The 18058-nt window shown below is 41.3% G+C and overlaps 1 protein-coding gene across 1 annotated transcript in view; it reads right to left on the bottom strand.

Annotated features, from left to right (window-relative positions):
* The window catches only part of pax5 (paired box 5), a 59797-nt gene extending 42899 nt beyond the window's left edge, over positions 1–16898 (bottom strand). The window contains exons 1-2 of the mRNA XM_034687314.1: positions 16853–16898; positions 2148–2313 (exon numbers count right to left, since the gene is read on the bottom strand). Coding sequence (XP_034543205.1) covers positions 2148–2313; positions 16853–16898 — 212 coding nt within the window. The remainder of the gene's footprint in view (positions 1–2147; positions 2314–16852) is intronic.
* Between the last annotated feature and the right edge of the window lie 1160 nt (positions 16899–18058).

The following is an 18058-nucleotide window of genomic DNA, read 5'->3' as shown; positions in this document are numbered from 1 at the left end:
TGTCCCTAGTGCTTGAATGGATTTATCAAAGAAAGCTTTTGTGTTTTCTGATAACTTTGGCCAAATTTAGGAATTATGTTAATTCTGTCTTAATCTTGCTGTCTACGTTTTAAAATACTTTATCTGTGAGACTGGTTTTGCTCTTCTGTTTTTTTGGATTAAAAGTACTAAAAGTCTTTAGTCAACATGGCACAGTGGTAAAAGCCCGACTTGTTCAAGTTCCTTACTGTCTTCATCTGGATGGTTGTCTACATACACTGTATCTCTACATACACTGCATCATCACTTCATGCAACATATACTGATGAACAACAGCTATCATTATGATATCAAAATGCTGTCCCATCAGTGGGTTAATATTTCTGTAACATTCATAGTTTTAAAGAGGTGCAGTTATTGGAAGTAACGACACACAAGAGCATCAACTAAACGACTGAATGTGACGCCTCACAAATATTTTTGATGCCTGACTGAGGTGCTGGCTGTTGTTTTTCTTTCACATTGTGACACAGAGGTAAGCAGAGGTGGCACTGATCCACACATACACACACTCACTCACTCACTCACTCACACACACACATACACACACACACACACACACACACACACACACACACACACACACACACACACACACACACACACACACACACACACACACACACACACACACACACACACACACACTCCCAGATTCAGGCGTTTCATGTCCACCATGGCTATTTCATGAATGTATTTGCATGCAGAAGGGGCATGGGGGGGACAGGGGTGGGAGGACAGCAAATGTGCTCCGCAGCTTGCAGAAAAGGGGGGATGCTGTGTGTGGATGCAAGCTGTCAGTCAGTCTTAAACCTGCTGCTCTCTCTCTCCCTCTCTGTTTGTCTCTGTCTCTCTCTCTCTTCACCGCTGTACGGTAGAGTAATCCCTTCCGTAAAGATGTGTGCTCCTGTAAATGTGCATTTCCTTGTCTTTCTTTCTGTGTGCGTTTGTGTTTGCGTGTGCGTGTGCGTGTGGGTGTACTGACGTTTTTGGGCTTTTCACAGCTGGAGTCTAAACACAGCTAAAGGAAAAACAATCTATTTCCAAATGGAAAACTATTTAAATTATTCACAGCTGAATCATTGGTGAATAAACGAGCGTGGTTATTGATATCCACGCAACGATGAGCCAACACACACCCATACACACACACTCACGGTCACACACAGAGTGGTGGAGTTGGTGTTTTTGTTCTGCTGGCACCACAGAGACAGAGAGAAGAGGATAAAACAACCCTCCCTCCCTCCTTCCATCCCTCAATCCCCCCCCCCCCCCCCACATGGTAACGCTTGAGTGAGTTGAACGGCCAGGACAGGGGGAGAGAGAGAGAGGTAGAGACAGAAAGACAGAAAGAGAGAGAGGGAGGCAAAGGGAGAACAATGAGCAACACATTTTTTGATATAGCTTAGGGTCGCTGTGGCTAATCCTTCCCCTCCGTCCCCTCAAATGGTCTCTCTGTCTCTCATTCCTCCTCCCGCACTCTTCTTCTTCTTCTTTTTCTTTGACACGCCGTTTCCCCCCTGATTGTTCTTGTCTTTCTACCATTCTCCATCTCCTCTCTGTCAGTTTTTTTTACCCTTTTTTTGGGGGGGGGAATATGGTGCCACTTTCATTTTGATGCTAATTCCAAAAAGTGATGAATCTTTTCCCTTTTGTGCTCCTTTCTTCTCCGGGGGACGGAACGAGCAGGGATTTACTCTTGAATTTTAGCTTTGAAAAGACAGAGAGGGATGGAAAGAGAGCGAGAAATAGGAAGCGAGGAAAGACAGAAATATTCAGTTTTTCCTGAGAAATTCAGGATACACAGGAAAGAAAGGAAGGTAAGAAAGGAAAAAAACAACAGAGAAGAGGGTGAAATAAGAAAAAATGAGGGCAGACTGTTTTGAAAATATAGCTTGTGCATGCACAGGGAATAAGAAAGTGGTAAGACCTTTCAAGAGCTTTGACACAACACTAAAACAACAACAAAAAAAGCCCCACAATTCATCAGATTTGACACGAAAATGCACCAAGTGTGACCTGAAACTAACCTGACACCTGAACCTTATGATATTTTGTAGCTGTCCTCTCTTAATATTGTACTTCAGAAGTGTCTGTGTGCCATTTACCTGCCCAGTATCTTGCTGACACATCCATGGCTGACTCGCAGCTGCCGTGAGATGTCGCAGGGCCGAACCCCTTGGTGGGCGAGTTCTACTATTCGCTGTCGCACAACATCTGGGAGGGGCCTGCCGTTTACAAACACACCTCCGAGCTGGTTCACGCCACCATGTCCTACAAGAAGGAGGGGGAAAAAAAGAGGTCAAGGATGAGCGAGAGAGAGGAAGAGAGGATGTTATGGCTGCCAAATTCAAGACACAGAATTAATTAGGTAACAGGAGAAGAAACAGAGCAATGATAAACTTATTCAAATGAGGAGGACAAGAAAATGATGACAATGGAATTTTAGGAGACTAAAGTGTTTTTGCTTTCATCAGGATGCAACAAATATACAATCACCAATTAGGAAAAAAAACAGCATATGATATTTTTTTGTCAATCTGATTCATCATTAGCATCCAAGGCCTGGCATTCTCTCTCATTAGATTTTTGAAAGACATGGCGGAAAACTGGACAGACACAGTAATGCCTCAAATCATTGTGGCTAGTCTGATACGATAATTATGACCCTGCTGTCCACTCCAGGTGATCCCATTGACATAAAATAAGACCCCTTTAAAGTGACAGACTCAATGAGACAATCTAAGGGGGACCTGTTCGGCACAAAATCACCATCAACACACAGGAGTCGCTTGGTTCAACCACAGTCTCCCTGACTCATGAAGAGAATTCCAACTCTGTGTTAAAGGATGTTTGAATTGCTGTTTTCCCAGTAATGTCTTTATAAACAACACAGTTGATTCTTCAGGAGCTACCTTTCAAATAGCTGCAGTCTGCATGAAATTTAAACACTCTCCAGACACAACCAACTATGAACATATTTACTCTATATACAAGAAATATTTCTTTTAGCTACTTACATTTCTTTCAGGGCCTGTATGTAATTATTTTTGGTGTGTTTATGTTGAGAAATATTATATTTCCTAACTTGGACTTCGTGTTTGAGTCAATTAACGACCACAAATACATCTGATACCTCTGCTGTCACTGATTTCTCTGGATCAGCATAATAGAACCAGTTAGACCACTCCAAAGTGCAAACTTTGACCATTTCCACTCAGGCAGAGTAAGCTGAGATCTGAAGTAAATGAAGGGATTTCAATTAATTATTGACCAAGGCCTGTGCCTAGCCCCCCCACTGAGGATATACCACTAATATTCCCCCTGGGGGATGAAAGTATACGGGGAAATAAATGAAAGACTGGTTTGTGCACGAGGACAGAGGAAAACTAAACCTTTGCAGAATTCTGTGCATGGGGTCGTTTTTATCCTGGTGTTAATCCTCTGTTCTTTAACTACTTGAGGCAAAAGAGAGAGAAAAACAATGTGTCCATGTTAATTCAAACTTGCATTTTTGATCGACAGCAGCAGAGGAGCAGGATCAACAAGAAGAACATGTGTGTAACATGAAGTTGATAAGTAAAGTAAAATAATGATCCCAAGGTAGAATCCTCACACAAATTGTTTTGTTTTTCCCAACCAACAGCTCCAAACACAATGTTTGCAATTATTGAAGACTAATAATCACGATGAAGAAGCTGAAACCAGATCATTATTTGTATTTTAGCTTAAAAGGGCAAAAGCAATGATGGATTTGTCAACTTCTTTCTGATTTATTTTCTTTCAGTTGACTAATTATGAAACTAGATGTGTCAGCTGGAGCCTCTCCCAGCATACACTGGAGGAGAAGAGGTTAGGAAAACAGGCAGATGCATTCACACCTCTACAGAAGATATATTAATAAACACCCACCAGCCAAATCAAAAAAACATGCAGGCACCTCACACTTTGTAATGACTATAATAACAACTACTAACAGCTATAAAGGACAGTAAAGAGAGCAGTGGAGGCATACAGTATGTAGGAGAGAGAAAGTGAAAGCTGCAAGAGTTTGGGAAACACAAGCTCCCTCTCCCAAGCTGTATGTGTGTATTTACTGTACATACACATATCTCACCAACGGCAGACTATAAATCAACCAGATTTTTTTCAAACACATAATCCATTGGCTTTTGTATTACCATAGTGATTACGTCTTTAGGGGAAACACACACACACACTCGCACACAATCACACACGTTAATCCTAGCTGTGGGGGTAATAGATTTTAAACACATTTCCCCAGCAGGGATACCCCCTCAAACACAAAGCTGTCCCCTGAACCTGTCCCCCTGTCCTCGTCTTTCCTCCACCAGTATGAAATAAAGACACACACACACACACACACACACACACACACACACACACACACACACACACACACACACACACACACACACACACACACACACACACACACACACACACACACACACAGCTCAAATACAAACAGATCCACACACAGAAAGGGGGAATAAAATACAGAAATGTGAAGTCTAGAGAGTCTTATTCTGTGAAATCAAACAAAGCCATTTCCACACAGCTGATTTGAACGGTCGCTGTCATCCTCCTGACTTTATCTTTTCAAATAGAAGAAGCCACATTATGGAGATGATTGCTGCAGACATCACAATTTAAAAAAGCAATCACGCTTTTCTAAAGACAGCAGTCTATAGACAGGGTCCTACATTTCATGACGTGGGCTAAACCAAGGCATGAAGTGTGAAAGGCAAGCACAAAGTTTAAAGACAATGCCAACAGAAGCCGCAACAAAAGCATTTTGAGTTCATCTGTAAATGGACTCCATTAAAGGGACTGCTGAATTAACTAACATGTAGTTTTACTTTTCAGTGTTGGCCTGACTGGGATGTGACACTTGCACTTAAGGAGAACTCCAGTGAATTTACACATCTAAAGTAGCTTACTGATCTGGAAATAATAGCTGCATATTGACTTTTGAAGCTTACTGAAAAAAGAACCCTCAAGAAGTCATCAGGTACCTCATTTTGGAGTCAAAAACTACAATTCACAGATGACTATGTGGACATCGTAACAGTTTTGAGGGTCTTATGCAGACGTTTTTGCAATAAGGGCAGTTGATGAGCATTTGATGTTTAAGGAGATTGGCCTGTACCCTAAACAAGTCTCTACAATAACTAGTCTCAAACAATTCACTTTTATAACAAATGGTGAACAATCCAAGTGCAGCACTGCAGAGAAGGACACCATTCTAGTCTTAGTGAGACAAGTTTTTGAGTTACATCTGCATAATATTCATTTTAATCCTTGTTTTGTCTGATGAACATGGCCTCCCCAAAATCTTAAATTCTGATTGGCTATTTGCAATGGCAGTTTTTGGACTCGTGTTGAAACAAAATTTTGGACTGTGCATTTAAATGTAGCACATAGTGCTTTAAACTGCAGAAAAATACAAATCTATTTCATAAGACAGGTTTGTCAGAGAGGAACCAGTCCATGAAAATAATCACAGTTAAAATGATGTACAGGAGTTTACTTACATTTTTTAAGTACTTTGAATTGTTACTGTGGAGTAACAGCCTCATTTTTGATCCCTCAAGATCAAAAAATAGACGATTTATATGTTGCCATTTTTTAAATAACTTTTTAAAGATGAAAAGTGATACAAATGAAAAAAACTTATGTGTGACACTGTAACGTCCGAAGTTAAAGTAGATATGATTAGTGGAGACAGAAAGAGTAAATAAATGATATTCGGGTTTGTGTGCACCCCAGCCAAAAAAGTCTGGGCTCATCTGGGCTGATGGATCATAATGTAAAATGATCAAACTTACTTATCTCTGAGCACAGCAGATTATTCATCAGGAATTTAGAGAAACTCATAGATTCGACAAGAAGCCTCAACTCTTCAAGAGCAGAGTAAAGAGTCCTGAATACAATTCAGTGTTTTACTTTAACTAATTCCTGTGAGTTCACTGAAAAGTCCTGAATGCGTAATGTCCCACTTAGACTTGGGACATCTAAAGAGCTATGCTCTCGGATATTCTTCAAAGCAGGAAAGAGTCTGCTGACCTAGATGGCCAAATTCATGTCCTCTACACACTTTCTGTTGCTCCCTGGGAATGTTTTGTGTCACAGCATAACTGTCTCCTTTCCTTTTTATTATTATGTCCTGAAACCTCACAATGAATAAAAGACACAGGTTTTGCAGGGTCATTTATAGCAACCCACATCCTCCTCGGCACAGGTATCTGCAGAGAAGACTCTCCCGCCTCTTTCTTTCTCTCTCACTCTCCATCTCTCTCTCTCCCTCCCTCTCTCTCCCCTCTTTCTCAGATAAGAGTAAATGAAATGGTTCCTTTCACCTCTCCTATCTGGGCCGGGGCATGAAATACGCCTTGCTTTGTAAAGAGATGGAGAGGAATGACTTGTGACCTACAAAAACCTGAAGATAACTATTTATTCACTTATCTGTGTATTTACTGTTGGCATTAGGCGTTCACACTCTCACCATTCTTGGGGACGGTTCATGGGGATTATGTGTTTGAAATTTATTTTCCAAGCCAATAAATACTGATAGGCACAAACGCAATAACTTACACATTCTATGAAGGCATTTGTTTATCGGCCACTGTCGCATTATTCTCTGAATATGTTATACGAGTTGCATTTTAAAGACTTTATTCCATGTTTTCAGGGGGAGTAAATATGATCTTGAGGCTTTTATCATTATGATCATAATGCCCTGCTTTTTTGAAGAATCTGTCCTATTTCTTGTGGAAGAAAGGTAAAAAAAAAACATGAGAATGGGAACATGAAAACTCAGCAAAGAATTCACGAGCGGTTCTCCCTCACAGCTGTGTGGGTTTAGGGACAGAGGTCCAGTAATTCATCACACTGACCAAACAAATTAACCACTTGCTCCCAGAAATTCAATCAGCCTTGGCTCAGGGAGGTTTTGTTGCAAATGAGATACAAAGATTTTGCCAAATTAAGGGTCAAAAAACAGAAGCTACAGTCTCCAGAGGCAGAGGAAAAACTGTTGGCACAGGCAGCAGCTTCATTTTCATCTTGGAGACTCCGAATCAGAGAGGGGACAGAGAGAGACAGCCAGCCAGGGGAGCAGGGGTCATTATGCATCCCTGTTGTATTTTATTTATTTACCTTTTATGGGAGCTGACTTAAGAGGCATGCACCTTCTTTAATGTCTGATTGATTCACTGTTTCCAGGAGGAAAAAATACAGAGATAAAGCAGAATATATTTGAGCTTCCCCATCCAGAAAATAAGGTCTATTAGGGATGTGTGTCTCTCTCTTTTCCACTCTCTCTCTCTCTCCCTCTCTCTCTCTCTTCCTCTCTCCCTCTCTCTCCCTCTCTCTCTCTCTCTCTCTCTTTCTTTTCCCTCTTTTTCATCTTTCATCTGCGTCGTCACGGCCTGACGACTCAAAAATAAAAGCACAAGAAAAATTGCAACAAAACGCCACCGGTTCTCCTCTCCCCCTCTTCTCTGGTGGAGGGGAAAAGGGAAAAGAAAGGGGGACGTAGAAATGACTTTTGGCTGAGAACCTGTTTGGGAAGTTGCCTGCGAGAATACAGATGAAGCACATTTCCTGAGCAAACAGTGAAAAGATGTGAGAGATGGGGAGGGAAGTGTGGAAGTGGACTGTTATTTATCTCTAGAAAGGTGGAATCATTTTATTTTGTTGCCAAAGGTGGTTTAAGAAATCTTAACAAACTGCTTAATGTAAAGATAGTAATGATATAACAAATGAAGCCTGATTTCATGAGATTCCCTTTGGGCAGATGTGTGGTTTAATCCATAAAAAAGGAAACACGTGAATTAATTGAGTATGTCAATGTGTTCAGGCTTCTACTCCTTTACTTTCGTTACGGTTTTTTGTCCATATTTTTAATGGGCAGTGTGTGACGTTCATTTTCATGCAGAAAATAACAGTTTTAATTACTTTTTTAAACTGCAGTTGACGTATTTTTTTGTTTGATTTTTTAGCCACTTTTTTTCTAAATGGCAGGCAGCAGACAATCTCTAAAAGGTATAGGCCACAGCCTCTCCTGTTTTAAATTCAGCATGCCGCCATTACCATCTCAATATGTGATTATGAAATTCAGCTCATTATCATCACAATTATCTGCTATAGATTTTTAAAACATCACTGCGAGGCCGAGGCTACATATTGTTGCAGATGGTGCTAAATGCAAAGTTAACAAAGTTATGAGACATACAGGCATAGATTACCCTATAACAGTTCATCCTCTTTAGAAAGAAAAAAAGCTGATTATTTTACCTTAAAAAATAATAATGGTCCAGGGTTAGGGTAAAATTAAAGCCGCAGTTTACAAAATGTGCACTCATACGCACTCAAGACAGGTTTTCACAGAGAAACCAAAAGTAGAAATAGCCTAACACAACCTGTAAAACGTAAACAACATAACAATATGAACTTTAATGCACTGAGCCTATATGAAAGTGTTACCAAACACTTCTCTCTCTCTCTCTCTCTCTCTCTCTCTCTCTCTCTCTCTCTCTCTCTCTCTCTCTCTCCCTCTCCCTCTCTCTCCCTCTCCCTCTCCCTCTCTCTCACTCTGACATTTTTACGTGTAATCGTTTTAAAGCGTCTCCGGGCTCTGACATATAACTTTAGCTCCGCTGTTACCTGCAGCAGCGCGGATCATTGGCTTTGGTCAAACGGCATGAAAGAAAAGGAAACGGGATTCGTTCTAGAAAATGTTCTGTGTTTTTTTAAGTGAGTGTTTGTGTGGGGGCGCAGGGTTTATTTATCCAGCAGGGAAACGCACCGTGGGAACCGGTGTCAGTCACAGAACACGGTTATTCTCCTGGAGTAAACTGCATTAAAACATTGACTAAAGTCTTAATGAAAAGAGAAGGCCTACGACCCTACGACACGTTATTTTCGAGGGCACAAAATAAGTTAAACGTCACATAAAATAGGACATATGTATAGGACTCGTGTTTTTAATTCCATTGGGCCTTTGTTAGAAAAAATAAGCTCCCTGAAAGTAAAGTTCCTGATTTATTTTATATTTTTTATTATACAATATAAGGCCTCTGTAACAACCTTATAGCGAGTTGATCATTTTAGCCTATTAAACTGTGTTTTGGGGATTTCCATTCAAAGGGAGGTTTCTTGGTATTTTGTTCACAGTTGATGTTGATATGAACACTCACTGTGGATGGAAAGTGCTGAAGAAACAAAGCAGAGCCCGCCATGTCACAACTGACTGAACAAGTGTTGCCCCATTCATTCAAAGCAGCACCTTACACTGCTGAAGTATCCTTGAGCAAGAGTCTGCACACTGTGAGGCTGAACCCACCTGACCTGCAGTTCCTACAGGGGGTCAACACCGTCTCACCTAGTTGTTACTATTATTATTATTACCATTATAAGACCAGTGAGTGTCCATGTAACCACGTTAGAGAAACGCTTTTACTGTTAAAGGATCAAGTTCAGCTTTTAGCCACGCTTTGTTACCCCTATGTCTCTTTCTCTCTGACCCTTGTACTCCACCTTCCTTTAAAGAGGGAAACACAACAGACCGTCTCGTAGCCTACCAACAATTAACCTACATCAAACCGCGTGCAGGACAACAGTGCAATTCACAATTAATTAAATCACTTCATGTCGTATTAAAGCAAAGTGCATTATAAAAAATAGGCTACTGCAAGAGACACACAAAAATAAATCGAAAGCATGAATCAATCAATTTCACAAATCAGCAATAATGGTTGTGAAAAATAAAATAATTAGAGTAAAAGCGATTACATGCATATCCTCATTTAAAACACTGAAAAAGTAGAATTCCCCTTTAAATCGATATTTTTTTTCAAAACAAATTGCTTTTAAAAAGCTGTTGCTGGAAGACAAAAATCCCTTGAGCAACGGTTTTTCCAAAGTATCACCAGACTGTTTCAAGATTACCAAAAATAAATTAATATATAAAGAAGCTATATCACGATAAAAAAAAATCCCACTCATTTCAATAACGAAAAACCAAAAGCTGTTTCCAAAAGCGAAAGTAATTTCAGCACTGTTAAAGTCTTTTACATGTTGTTAAAATAAACAAATAAATAAATACAAATAAAAATGACGACCATCCGACTCAAAGTGAGGGTGCTTTTGCAATGAGAGCTTGGAATCCTACGGCTGTTGTACACAGAGTGGATGGTGAGGGGGGATGTTTTCAGTAGTTTTAGTTCAGTACAGATGGACTCATGCAGATGGGTGGTTTATAAACGTGTAAACTTACTGTGCATGGCAGCAAACGGGTCGTGTTTACAGTGAATCTCCATCCCTACAGTGGGGCTGGAGGCCCCCGATAGCCACAGTGTGAGGGGGACTTAAAATGCCACCGGACCACTTTACTGACAGACTGTGCGCTTCAAAAACGGAAAAGAGAGCCAGTTCCCATAAAAATGAGGGCCTATTTTTTTCTTGCGTGGCTTATTAAAAAAAGGGCGTTTCACTTTGACTCGAACTGATGGAAAATAACAAATATAAAAAAATGATAGGTTTTCAGATGGAAAAGAGGAAAGAAATAGATCAAAAATAATAATCAGAGACGGGCTCCCTCCTCATCGGGACGGGACACCACATCGGGGCTCTGCTGGCGTCCCCAAAACCAGAGGAGGGAAAGGACTGCAACAGTGCTCATTCCGTCAGCTGCTCGTCTGCATCGGGTCACTTCAGTCCAACTAAAACACATTCAAACTTATGTCGAAAAAAAAGTATGAAAAATAAAGGCTTAAAAAGTGTCCCCCCTGCCTTCTTTTCTCTTCGTCTCGGTCCGCTGGTCGTGACCCCTGAACTGCGTCTTAACCGGTGGGGGCTGAACTTTCCCCCTTTCAGACTGATTAAATATTTCAAAACATTAGATTCGAAAACATTGTAAAAATTATCTTTAGAGATCCACAGTAGGCCTGTTTTTTCTTCTGAGGTCTTTGCTGCACATTTCGTCTTGTCACAAACCTTCTTCGGCAACTGTTTTCACATTAACACCTGGTAATCTCCATCAATACAGCGCGTTAGAGCAGAGGAGGGCTCAAATAAGTCTCATATCCACCGAACAAAGACGCAAAACAAGCAAAAACTTCAGAAAACAATGGAAGAGTCAGCTGCAGGAAAATTATAAACAAAACTCTATGGTTTGAAAAAACTCTGCCGAGGCTGGGTGACAGTTGTTATCCTGTATGCATGAAGGAAAAGCAGATCTTGGTCACACTGCTTTCTCTTTCCCCCTCTGTGTGGACTAGACTCACTGCACGAGTGTAGCTACTGGACTCCAGGTTTATACGTCTGAGTTTTGAGACGCATTTCTTCACGCTGGAAAAATAAGACAGTCCTGTCCAAACTCAAAAGGTAGTTTTCTCCGCGCTCGAGACAATGATCGCCAAAAAACTGACCTAAATATGTACATTAACAGGCTTCTTTAAGTATACAGAGATAGACTTCCTGCGCCCCTCCAGCGTCCACGGTGGCGCACGGCGTTTCAGAACCAGCTCTCGTGCGGACAGCGCCCGCTCCCAACCCCCTGGAACCCTAACCTACACGCGCCGGCCAGCTGCCCGTCACTCTCAGCGGAGCCAGCCAATCACCACGCGAGCGCTGCCTTCGCGTCATCACCAACCCCCAGACAGAGTCAATGGGAGGAGCGAGGTGATTGGCTGGCGCGAATCCCGTGGGCCAATGACGCCCCGCATGTATTGTACGTCGACCAATGGAGAGACTCGGTGAGGCGACGCAGGGCTCGGGGAGTGAGATGATATGTTTAATTTCAATTAACGAAGTAAGAAACTTAATGCCTTTATACCCGTTTGCGCTCAATTTATTCATGTCAATATTAAAAGGCTAATTAATCGAGTATTACTTAAAATGGGGCTTAGTTGCAGCAAGGCTTAATAAACGAGGGAACTCGAACAGCATTTGTCCATAACTTGGAAGAAAGAAGGTAAAATTGAACTATTTAATTAAAAAAGGCAGGTTTCACAGATTTTAACAATTCAACGAAGCCAGTATTCTAGTTAAACTTTCCCCCAAAACCCAGAAGCTTTATATCCTCTTTTTGTTGGTCAATGGAGAGCTGTAACATGTTATGAAAACAGTTGGCCCTTCAACACATTGTTATAAATCTTTAGCTTTAGTGGATCGAGGAAAGAAAAAAAGCACATGAAACATGTATCCCCACTCATTATCTAATTGATTGCGGATCCAAACGGACGTGGTTTTAATGAAATGCAATTGGCGAGCTCCGCATTTAAACTGAAAGAGGGAGAGGGATTCATTACATGTTCGTCCCACCTGATTTCAGAGTGCATATCTGAGCCTCGCCCCTGTAATATTAAACACACAAATAGCCTAAAGCATGAGCCAAATTAAAAAGTGTTATTTCCCTTATTCCTCTTTCTAGACATTTAATCATTTCTGATCCATGGTGTTTATACAGCGCACATGAAACACTGAGATTGCTCACTGTCTAAACCATCATCATGCTATTTACGCCTGTAAACCGGTATCATTAAAGATATTACTGACAGTAACATTAAGGAAGATGGTTAATAACAGTAACGCACAACTAAAGAACAACATGAACAAAATGTCAGCCTTCTTGTGTACCTTTCAGGTGTATCCCCAGAGGACATATAGGTTTGATGTACCTTAAGGCAATGCATCTGATCCCGTAAAGGTCAGTGTATGATGTTATTGAGTTTGTTTTTTTTCTGATTTTTCCATTTGCAGAATTCTCGCTTTGAGTTATCGGTTTCTTGCCTCCTGTCAAAACACTCAGAGTAAACTGGGCCTCTTTTGGATACTCAGGATGTTCTCCTTAAAATAATCTTACTTCTCCAGTTACTGTATATTTTGAAAATGACGTCTGAAAGTGAAGTTTTTGGTTTATTTACGTTTTATTTGGGTTTTGTTCTTTGTCGGTGGATTATTCTGGTATAGGACTATTAACGAGACTAACCACGAGGGGGCGTTCGGCTTTGGGCATTTAGCCTGCAGACACGCGCGTGCACAAGGCTGTACACACGCACGAATACATACAGGAAGACATACAGGAACTTAACTACCGACACTATGAACTCTGAAGAGTTTTCAAAGCAGTCAGCGAGGCCACACACTGTCCAAAATAAAAGCAGCACCAAGGCCTCCATGGAAACACACAGACACACAGCATGATCTCTCAAAGAATGTGATCTACCTATTAATAATCTCATTTATTTCCATCTCGAACACCAAGTATGTTTTCATAAATCTGCATTTATTCTATGCTATTTAATCCACTGACAGTGGAGTAAACCTCAACACATTCTCAATAATCCTCATTCATATTTCACATCTGTTTCCTGAGCGAATCACGGCCTCTAACAATTCTGACACAGCGAGCCCCATTGATTTTTCTGTTCTAGCATAGATTCGTGTTTTAACTTAGATCAACTTAAAGATTGGTAACTGTTAATCATACACCAAGGCACGGGCCTAAATTTAGGCCACAAATGGAACGAAATGGGGGAAATTGTAGGGATATGCGGATAATGGCAAAGCCTGCACTGCTAGAAAAAAGTAATCTGTAAAGTAGGAAATGAACAGGTTATCTAACGTTCTAATGTCCATAATATAGTACATGAGAATTCTACACTCTCAATGTAAGATTGTTTGCAAGTTTTCTTCTCCAGATAAATCAATTAATCACATTTTTCATTCATAGAGTGTCCAATTTAGCTCCTGGTGTCTCCAGTTAGGGCATCATAAGAAAAAGAAACATAAAGATTTCTTATTTTGGATACTTTTTGGGGAAATAAGTCGTTTCATCACCCTCGCACACACTCCACAGCCAGTCTGTTTTTTATTTATTGAGATTCAGACACCAGCGCTTTTCTTCCCCACAGAAGTAAATTGCTGTCGTCGCCCTTGTCTCTCTGATTTGCAAATTAAATACATAAGCAATTAAAAAATCCAAACACAATCAATCATGTATACAAATTGTTGTTGCTTTAGGGTTGAAATTTTGGAGGAAACTTCCATCAGGGTAGGACGACTTTAATCCGGGGGTCCAAACCATTACCATATTTCATTACCTTGGAAATGGGAGGATGGGAGGATGGGAGGGATGGAGGAGGAGGAGGAGAGGGAGGAAGAGGGTGCGTTTACTTTTTTAAACATTAGTAAGAATGCGGGTGAGTTGTGATAATGATTTGGAGGCAAATTGGAGACATCGCTGCTGTCTAAGTGTTCCCTCTTCCTCTGCTTTCCCTCCATCCACAATGAAAGGCTTCGGCTGTTTTGCTTTTTTGCGCGCGAGCCTCGAAACGGAAAAGCAATGAAAAATTAATAGCGCATGTTAACTCCACCAGCTCGTTTATTACACGCCTGCTGACTGTAAACATAATGAGAAAGCTCCCGTATCTCTTCTTAAGTTTGCACTTGCTTATAAAATATAGAAGTCATAATAACTATAATATAAAATACATGGACCCTTCTGAGTGAACCTTGCTGGGCATCCTTTAGCAGGTAGGCTACTCGGTGCTTCTCCCTCCCACAGGCCTGATCAGATAGATCAATTTGTAATCGTTGGTATCGATGATAATGCATAAAAAGATCAGTCTGTTATCTGTCAGGGAGAGATCTCGACCCTTCTCACCTTAACATCACACAATTTCCTGTGTTGCGATGGGGCACCTAAGGTCAAAACGAAAGTAGGCTATATGCCACATGAGGTCATCTCTCTCTTTCTTTCTCCCCTCCCTCCCCCCTTTCCATCCTCAACCCTCCATCTCTCTCATGCGGACTGACGCAACATCAGGAAGCTTATTGGCCTTTCCTTTACATAGACTGTAAGATCTGCTAAGTCCTCGCCTGCAAGACTTTTATGTGAGAAATATGATATGATACATACAAAAAATAATATATGAAGTCTTGGCAGACAGGAGGTTTACGCAGAAAGTGTTGGTTTAAGGTGACACATCAAAAGCAAAATGGTATCCCTCAGTATGAATCTGGAGACATGAACATAACATAATCCAAAATTTCATTTTTGGGAGAATATCTTTATATCATCAGGAAGTCCATGCTTACAGATGGAAGTTAAACCAGAACAGGTAAATTAAATAGTGTCTTTTTCTCGTTTTATCAAAGTAATAATTCAACGTCGGCCCCTCTGCCCAATATTTCGGCAGGCACAGGTCGAAATGGCGGCCCTGCTTATGAGAAAGAACCGGCCTTTGCGCACTTTTACGCACGACCAACCAGGGCGGGAAGACGGGGGCTCTCATTAGATCCACGTTCATTCTCACAGAATCTCTTTTGTACTCTGAGCACGTATCTTAAAGTGAGAGTAGAACTGAGAGGCTGTAGGTTCAGGCCTTGGGCCCTGAAGACTTTACACGCCAACAGAGGAGGGCCTCCTTTAAACTCTGATTTCCTCTGCGGTTAAAAGGTTATTATCCAATTGCTACAAATCCCATAGCATTCAGCGTTTATCAGGGGTATGGCCCACTTCACAAAAGACTGTAGAGAGGGCGTTATTTGTCTTACAGGCCATATGCTTTCTTTGATGACCAATTTCCACAGAAGGCCGGGCACAGGCTAACTGTGAGACAGCGTGTTAGACTTAGAATACAATTCCTTCCATCAATACTGTAAAACAAAATGTGAGGACCAGACTAAATTCCATTAACTTTTTAAAACATGCATAACTATTTTCTTAGCACAAGGCAGGCAGACATGAGTATTTCTACGAGGCACAATGCTCTTCCTCAGACCCTTTCTTAATGACAAACGACGTTTTACCAATGCAGACGCAGCGGGCAGCAATATGAAATGATGTGATATCCATTGGGTGCCTTAGCAAGGTCGATGGCCTGATCCGTTGCTGTACCAGACCCCGCTGGTTTATGAATAGGCCTAAAGCAGATGAACCTGTTGAATAGAGTCACGCAGACACGGAGCTAAGGAGTCAGACAGACGCGTTCAGGGAACTACTTTGAACTGAATTATTCTGCAGTTTCACCTTAAGACCGCAGAGTGAAACACGAAGCTGAGCTTCATTGCTCGTGGCCTCCCAGAGTAACAGTGATCATAAAAACACTCTTCAAAGTTTTTTTGAACTGCATTTAACAGTTACACATTTTACATTTGTAATATGTAAATGTCAGTGCAACACTAACAGACCACAGCCTTGCAAAAACCCAATGAGGTTTGAGTTATTGATCCGTTTCAAGTGATTTCAATATGTTACATAGTCACACCAAGTTCAGCCACGTTTATGACTTTATGAGTGCCAAAAAAATAAAAAAATAATGAATTAAGGCTATATTGACATAAAGTCCAACTTTAAAACCGAGAAAAACGAAAAACGATCACATCTGCTATCAATAGTCCAAGACAGCAAAGGTTTGTGGTAAGACAAAATAATCCTGCTTCAATTAATGGCCCACAGAAGTCAGAAAGTCACACATTTTGAAGAAAAAAATTCAGAGATGGAAAAAGGTCACTCAAGACTACAGATTTCTCTATTTCTCATCATTCGGGCAACTTTAGAAAACTTTTCAAAGTTGTGGCTGCAGGACACCACCCATTTAAAAAGACACATCTCCAATAACTTTCATTCAAAAAAACTTCCACAACTTACAATTAAAAGTTTTCCATCAGCAAAAACTATAAAAACGACACTGTTGTAAACACATTAATCCAAAATCTATTTACTCGTTAGTTCATTTCTTGATGACACTGAAATTAAGCTGAACCGGTGTGACCCTACCTGCTCTCCCCAGCCGCAACGCAGGACTCTTGGGCCCCTGATCCATGTTGCCCGGTTAGTACAGGGGGAGGCGATGACGAGGAAAAAAAAGGAAAAGAACAAAAAAACTTTTTCCAGTGTCCACCTCTCCCTCTCCCACTTTTTCTCTCACTCCTCTCTCCCTCCCTCTCTCTTTCCTTCTCTGGCACTGTTTTTTTCTCTCCCTTTTTTTTTTCTTTCGTCCTACAGTACTTTTGGGGCGACTTGTAGGCTGAAATAATTCGACCCTTCCGCTCCCTCTTGCACTCCCTGCAAGTGCTCAGTCAGCTGCAACTAAACGCTTTAGGTGGAAAAAAGGCTTCGGGGGGAAGCGTGAAATGATCACGCCGAGTAAAAAAGAGCCGCTCTCTCGATGTGCGCTCATGTCCTGTCCCTTTCCTGCACGAGCTTACGCACACAAATTCATTGACGTGCACACGCTTGTGCACGGCTAATGCATACATACACACAATATACAACCTCCAACCTTCCATGCAGGGCCGCGCCCCCCTCACTCGCATCTGTTACTAAGTTCCACTTTACTAAACTTTCCCGCCCCCGCCCCGAACTCCCCCTTCTCTCTTTTTTTCTCTTTCTCCCCTCTTTATGTTCGACTCATTTTCTGTGGGACACAAGACGGCGGTAGATGCAGGTAACATTATCAGTTCGAAAAGCCAGTGTAGTGCGCAGCTTTAAGAGTTGACCAACAAGAGAAAGTTGCTTCTCTGGTGTTTTTACCTTTACTGTGTCATTTGAGTCCTATAAAAGAGCCTTTAAGAGACTTTCTACAAACTTCTCTCCTCCGTTGCGAGCGTACACCTGTTACGCACGGCGATCTTTACGCATTACGCACGGTGGATGTGAAGCAGGTGCAGTGCTCTGAGCTTCACCATCACTGCTCTGCTGTTGGAGAGGGAGTGTTTCTCTCTCTCCTGCGCTCACTGTGCGCAAAGTGTTTGTGACAAAACGGATAGTTCCGGTGCTCGGCTCTCATTGTTCGCAGACACACACCTGTGAACGTGTAACATTTCATTTCAATATTAATTTGACAACTGAAAATTTCCACTCAAACTGATACTTGCCGCCTTGTTCAGTTCTCATCGAGAACTTTGGTCTGTGGCGGAACAATGACATTCAAGATTTCCTGAACATGTGTGCTCTCTTTAGCTCTTCCGTTTTAATAAAGGA

Source organism: Notolabrus celidotus, chromosome 7 (assembly GCF_009762535.1).
Source record: "Notolabrus celidotus isolate fNotCel1 chromosome 7, fNotCel1.pri, whole genome shotgun sequence".
Classification (NCBI taxonomy): domain Eukaryota; kingdom Metazoa; phylum Chordata; class Actinopteri; order Labriformes; family Labridae; genus Notolabrus; species Notolabrus celidotus.
Note: the sequence above shows the minus strand (reverse complement) of the source record. Positions and strands in the feature narration are given on the sequence as shown.